Source organism: Triticum dicoccoides, chromosome 3A (assembly GCF_002162155.2).
Source record: "Triticum dicoccoides isolate Atlit2015 ecotype Zavitan chromosome 3A, WEW_v2.0, whole genome shotgun sequence".
NCBI classification, from domain to species: domain Eukaryota; kingdom Viridiplantae; phylum Streptophyta; class Magnoliopsida; order Poales; family Poaceae; genus Triticum; species Triticum dicoccoides.
The window spans coordinates 554,715,744-554,722,383 of NC_041384.1; the positions used below are offsets into that span (position 1 = coordinate 554,715,744).

The 6,640-nt window shown below is 46.1% G+C and overlaps 1 protein-coding gene across 2 annotated transcripts; it reads right to left on the reverse strand.

Moving 5' to 3' along the window:
- Nucleotides 1-1,026: 1,026 nt before the first annotated feature.
- On the reverse strand, nt 1,027-5,872 carry LOC119269156 (beta-glucosidase BoGH3B-like). Of its 2 annotated transcripts, XM_037550925.1 has the most exons (11): nt 5,600-5,872; nt 4,875-5,139; nt 4,417-4,621; nt 4,040-4,130; nt 3,777-3,919; nt 3,255-3,498; nt 3,072-3,176; nt 2,486-2,668; nt 2,192-2,393; nt 1,496-1,979; nt 1,027-1,396 (listed from the first exon to the last, which is right to left on the reverse strand). In XM_037550925.1, exons 1-11 carry the CDS (start codon nt 5,651-5,653, stop codon nt 1,303-1,305), a joined length of 2,070 nt encoding a protein of 689 aa, XP_037406822.1. In that variant the 5' UTR covers nt 5,654-5,872; the 3' UTR covers nt 1,027-1,302. The 2 variants fall into 2 exon arrangements, with proteins under 2 accessions (XP_037406822.1, XP_037406823.1); XM_037550926.1 differs by lacking the exons at nt 4,875-5,139; nt 5,600-5,872 and having other exon boundaries at nt 4,478-4,614.
- Between the last annotated feature and the right edge of the window lie 768 nt (nt 5,873-6,640).

A 6,640-nucleotide genomic window follows, 5' to 3' on the forward strand; every position in this document is an offset into this window, starting at 1 on the left:
AAGGGGTTACGAAGGCGCTACGATAGCTCCGAGTAGATGGATGCAGCCGTTTAAAATACGTGAGGATCTCGATCCCTACACGCGAGGAAGTTCTGTTCAGATCCAGATATATCCCGTCGCTGCCCAAACGGACTGCCTCGGGACTCCTGGCCGATATATATTCGTGAATCGTGATGCAGGAGTTGGGCTCTCAATCGTGAAGACTAGAAAAAAGATTCAGGACAACCAAGATCGAAGCATGGACTTCGACCTGGAGCAGGCCGCCTACCGTGCCATCCCTTCCGACCCGCGCGGCGACGACGACGACGAGGCGCCGGTGCTGGGCAACGCGCCGGCGGCGAGGTTCAGCGACAAAGAAAGGCTCTTGTTGCTTGTGGTATTTTCTGTTGCACTGGTGGCGCTCATGCTTTTCCCCGTGTACTACATGGAGCAGGCCAACGTCGTGTCGTTCTCCGTCGGCGTCGCCGGCTACGAGGGCATCGACCCGGCCAGGCCCGGCCGCGTGGTCTCACCGGCGTTCAACCTCACGCTGCGCATGAACAAGACGTGCGCCGACCGCGCCGAGGTGGTCCTGACCTACTCCGGCGTCGCGCTCGGCTGGGCGCGCGTGGAGCCGTGCGGCTGCGTCTCCCGGGAGCCCTGGGGGAGGGGCGTGGAGGTGGTGGCCAGGGCCGACGGCGTGGGGCTCTCGACGCCTCTCCGGGAGCGCATGGCGTCGGAGTGGCGCCGCTCGGGGCGGGTGGAGCTCGACGTCGACGTGGCGGTCTACAGGGAGACCGGTGAAGGCCGGCGGTGGGGCTACCTCGGCGGCAACACCCTCGACAAGGTGATGCGCTGCAAGGTGGCGGCCGACGGACGTCCGTCGGAGTTGCCACCTTGCCCATGGTATTCTCTACTGCCTCACAGTTATGACAGATTCCGCGGTAAATCGTAGACCATCTTTGGGTTCAAGGATTTTCCGATGAATTTTCAAGGAATCAAGTTCTGTATGAAATTTCGTAGGAAATTTATGTGCAATGATTCAACTCGAAGCTGAATGTACTGCTGTAATTCATTATCCAACAGGACTTGCATGTTCTAATTAATCTTACTACTTTGTCCTCATCGCTAGATTAAAAACAAATACAAGACGTGATCACGTGAACCAAAGATAATTTGATGAATCAACAAATCTACCCGATGACCTAGGTTAGCATAACACCATCTGCAGGGAATAATATCCATGTGGACCAAGGATCCCTAACAAGGGGATTGATTGATCATGCTACTGCTACAAAAGAGCAGCTTCGTGGTGAAATACACCTATGCCCAAGCTAGCATCATTGACAGTAGCAAACTCAACACGGCCCATACCCTAATTTCCTTCTTATCTCCGCGGCTTCTGGCGCCCGAGAACCTGAAACGGCAAACAAGACGAAAGATATCAAATTACAGAAAGTAGTTCAAACTAGGCCTGTAGCATTGTTTCACTAGTGTGAGTGATGAAGTTATTTACCCTGGCTGTGATGAATTTACTGCCAACCCGAAGCCGAAAGGGAAGAGCGGGTCATAGTGTGGGTCTCCAAAATTCATGGGCAGCTGGTCTACAGACTTGAACCAAGTGCGCGAAAGCTTTCCGGTGAAGCCGTAGTCCCCAAATAGCACATCAGCGACACCCTGCCCTTCTGTGCCAGGAAGCCAGGCGGCAACAAGCGCTTCCATCAGAGGAAGATATGGTTCAATGACGACAGGCCGTCCAGAGACGACAACCACTGCGCATTTAACTGCCGAACAGACGGTTCGGATTGTGTCTGGACCAGGGTCTAGGATAGTCAGATCAGTGTTATCGCCTACTGTTTCCGCATATGGTGGCTCGCCAACAACAACAATAGCAAATGAAAACTCGTTGTTCTTCATGAAGCTGTCATCAGGGTTCTCAGAGTAGACTACAGGTGTTGCATCACCAACGGTGGACTTTATGGCATCAAGGATTGTTGTTCCTGAAAAGAATAAAATCATGACCGTCAAAGTTATATAAACGTCAGTTTAAATATTCCGAAGGGATACTTCAAAATTGACAATTCGAATTCACTAAGCAACCATCTGTTCCAACCAGGGTATAAGTTTGGCAGGCAGTAATCTAAAATATTGAAATTCTGTCTTTAATGAACTCAAGGACCAGAGCAACCAAAGGCATATTAAAAGCACGTACCAGCTGTAATATCTCCACTTCCCCCCATCCATTGAATTGACCATCCACCACACTGGTAGCCTAAATTGCTAGCGTGACTTCCAGCTACGAGGATCTTACTAGCTTTCTTTGGGAGAGGCAGGAATTGTTGATTAGGAGTGTTGCCATTTTTCAATAGAACAAGTGATTTCCTGACAGCTTCTCTAGCCAATTCCCTGTGCTCCTGTTAAATTTAATTACTCAGTTACTTAGTTCTAGGTATATTTCCACACTTTTTTTATAGAAGTATTAAAAAACATGTTGTAGATCATGAACCTTCTTTCCAAGCTGATCTGCAAAGCTAAGATCAGCTAAAGGGTTCTCGAAGAGGCCCATTGTAAATTTCACTCGAAGGATGCGACTCACAGCATCATCAATTCTGCTCATACTGATGATACGCTTGTTAACAAGAGATGTTGCATCCTCAATGAACTCGGTGTAATTGAAAGGGACCATAACCTGGAATGGAATGAAAGAAGTTACTGCAGGGCCAACGTTTGTCTAGATTATTTCGATTAAAAATCAGAGTCGCTGCTACTCAGTAGGTACTAAACACTTCATGTTGCAGTACCACATTACAGATAGTACCTCTGAGCAGCTGATATTACGCGGCTAAGGTTGGCAATCAACGTTGAGTACAAAGAATGAGGCTTCATTTAGGTGATCTTGGGTTGTGATCTTAGATGCAAGAAATGGAGTCCAAACTAATTATGCGGACAAATTCAGATCAAAAGTAGAGGGGTATGTTATGGGCACTTCTCCATCTGGAACCAGATACTTTTTGAACAACAAACAAGTAAACATATTTTTTGTAGCTAGCAAAATAATAATAATAAGCAAGTGTGTTCTCAAAAAAACATACCATATCGATACCAGCATTTATTCCAGCTTGCACAGAGTAAGTATAGTTTGCACCAGCTGGTGAGGTTATCCTGTCTATTCCTAGCCAGTCAGATATCACAAAACCCTGCAATCCGTCACCATTCTGAAGTCAGTTTACGACAACAGCAGAGGAATGTTAAATAAATTGCAGATTAGCACTAACTCTGAAGCGCAGTTTGGATTTCAAGTAGCCAGTGACTAGATCATGATTGGCATGCATTTTTTCACCATTAACGCTTGAATATGAAACCATAACAGTAGCGACACCCTTGATAATGGAGTCATAATATGGTGGCATGTGAATGCCTAGCAGTCCGTGCACGTCAATGATCGTGTTGTTCTCATTGATTCCATTATGCGTTCCACCATCACCAACGAAATGTTTAGCACAAGCAGCAACTTTATTCCTGTAAAAATCCATAAGCTGATACATAAGATAGAAAGCATTCAAGCTGCAAGACATTGATAATGATTATATCCCTAAACTGTTCTTGAACCATGTAGTAGATATTTCACTAGGCAGGAAATGCTGCTTGCCATAAAAAGTTGAATTACTAACAGAATGTCCATCTAGGCAGATTACCTGTCAGTTCAAAGTACAGTTTCATGCATCAAATGCAGATGCCTACAGATTGGCTCACATCTTAACTACCATATACATTAACACTGAGAAAGAATATCTTACTTGGCAACATAAGGAATTCCTTTGGTATGATTCACTGGGATCTCTCCTTGAAGACCAAGGATAATATCTGTCATCTGCTGAACAATCTTATGGTCTTCACTGTAGCTCTCATAGCATCGACCCCATCTTGGATCTCTGCAAACCTATATATACAAGAAGCATTTCCAATCAACATAACTTTTAGTGAACCAAGAGTACACTCATAACTGTTCCACTGCAGATGTAACACCTAATAAAGCAAGAAAACACCGTATTGTGCTTACTGCAATGCATGGAGCAAAGGTATATGGGATGCCTGTTGCGCGTACTTCAAGAGCAGTTGCTTCGCCAATCCTCTTTACTAGGTCAGGATCCCTAATAAACAAAATATATAAAGAGATAAAATAGTTATACAATTCCGTTCCAAGATATAGCTACCCATTTTTTTTACCATCTTTGGGTGTTTTGCTGGACAGAATTTATGTTGCTACTTGCCACATGGAGATGAAATGCTCATTGAACATTTTAGCGAATTTAATTGCAAGGCAAGCAGCCAAGCACTGTCATTTTATTTTTAACAAAATGGCCATTTAGGAAGCCTGTTGTTTCACACACAGCCATGCGTTTACATTAAATAAAATGTATATTGTTAGAGAGTTGCCTTGTAGCTCCAAGCCCAACGTTGTGAGGGAATATGGTGGCGTTGTAGACGTTGTTATTACCATGAACAGCATCAATCCCATAAATCATAGGAATTCCAAGACGTGTTGCCAAGGCACCTTTCTGGAATTCATTTACCATGTTGACCCACATTGCAGGTGTGGCCTGAGGAGCAGGGACACTCCCACCACCACTTAAGATGCTACCTAGAGAACATAATAAAATTTCGGGATTAGAAATTGAATTGCCTCATTTAAGGGTGATGAAAAGGTTGCATAATCACAGCTTGGACATGGCAATGCCACAGTGATGACTCTAGCTATGTGGTGTTAAAGCTTTCTGCTGTTAACCTCCAAACAACTACTCCGGATGCAGGGTAGCAAACATGTGTGAGCTACCGAACAACATCCTCGCACTAAGCCTTTACTGCAGGAAGCTAGGAGCTGTCACAGAACGTACCTATGAAGTAATTTTTCATGACGTCTGCAGATGCAACCGAACGCTCAATCTGCGTCATCTGGCCAATTTTTTCAGCAAGAGTCATTCTACCAATAAGGTCCTTGATTCTGGTGTTGACAGGCTGCTTTGGATCCTTGTACTTCATGTACTCTGCATCTCCCGTCCAAGCAAAACAGAGCAGTAGAAGAAGGCATCCCCAAGAAACGTTGGGGCATACCATCTCTGAAAATCTCAGTGTCTCCTCAGCGTGGTCAACCTGACGGCCCTGAAGAAAATACCTGAGTATGAGTACAGTATATGTAATAGTAGTAGTTCATACAGGGCATTTAAAATGTACAGAGGGGTTTGGACATTGTGTGGTAAGAATTAGTAAATTGTTCATTCTCAGCAAGGAAAGAAGAGCTAAATTGATGACATCTTAAAAAACTTGATGATGATTCACTCCATTGTCAGTCATGTGCTAAAAAAAAGAACAACTAAACTACTAGACTAGGTCAATGGTCCATTGACTCGGTGGAAAAAAAACATCAGTGTTGAACACATTCATTCCCTTGGGTCTTTTAATACAAGAGAATGGCCCCGTAGAATAGCCGCCACGGATGAATCCGAATTCGCTCCAAGCACAACAACTAATCTACAACTAGAGCAGTAGCAGCAGCAGCTGGGGGCGGTGGTTAAGAAGAAACCAGGTGAAATAGCAGGGTAACCAAGGTTGGGGGTTTCACCTCAGCGCGGATAAGCGGAGGAGGACGGGCCGGGGATTGATTCGATTGGCGCATGCGTGCTTCCCGTTGCAAGCCGAGCTCACTCGCCTTCTATCTACCGACGAGGCCGAGCGAGCCGGGGGGTGAGGGAGAGATGAGAGCGGCGGCGACTGCTCGCCGCTGCGAATGGGGCGAGCGGCGTGGGCTTGGGATTGGATGCCGGAGTACACACGGCGGTCGCTAGGCTGGCAGCCGGGCACTAATGACCAGACCAGGGATGGTAGTAATGGTTAGTGCACTGATGGGTAAATGACAGGGTGGGCTCGCTGGTCGCCCCGAGGACCGTCCCGCTCCCCCATGTACGGGGTCGTCGCTTTGGCAGTTTCACTGCTGCCCTTCCTTCTTTTCCTTTTTCTTTCTCTTTTACTCTTTTTTCTTCTTTTTACAGTGAGACTCTCATCATCGTTTGCTATGCTCCTTGGCCCGCTTTTCCTCCCTTTTTTTCCTGAAGTAAAGCTCCTCTTGCCACGAAATTACAGTCCCCTCACTGAGCCGCCGCACGTACTATTTGCATCGACAAAAGCTGCGAGATCTGTGTTTTCATGTTAAACTAGATGAATGGTATGGATTTGAATGTATTTTTTTCTAACTTTTGTAAGGATGCTACTGTAAGGGTTTGTGCTACTTAAGGTGGGTTTTTGTTAGACGGCACTAGACAGGTTGCTTTCATTGCTACCTGTTAGAAGAGAGAGGATTGGTGGAATAGTTTATTGTATTGCTTGAGTCTCGTGGGTATATATAGGAGTACAAAGACCAACTTAGAGTACAAGACAAGGCAGGACCAAATCCTAGTCTATCATATACTTCCTAATAATCCTTATACTCAACATTCCCCCGCAGTCGCAAAGGTAGTGACGCAGACGGTGAGACTGGAGAAGAATCCAAAGGCAAGCCGGCGGACACACCCCCACAGTCGTAACGGTCGATGCATCGCGCAGTCGTGGCTGGAGTGAAACCCGACGAGGTTGCTCAAGCAGGCGGTGGCCCTTTGTGCTGTTTGCT

Bases quoted from the DNA above. Each gene is read 5' to 3' on its own strand.
- LOC119269156 (XM_037550925.1), bottom strand. From the start codon at position 5,653: ATGCGCCAATCGAATCAATCCCCGGCCCGTCCTCCTCCGCTTATCCGC. The intron at 1,980-2,191 runs GTACGTGCTTTT...TATTCTTTTCAG, and splicing joins AAGTGGAGATATTACAGCTG to GAACAACAATCCTTGATGCC. The intron at 1,397-1,495 runs GTAAATAACTTC...TTGCCGTTTCAG, and splicing joins GTAAATTCATCACAGCCAGG to GTTCTCGGGCGCCAGAAGCC.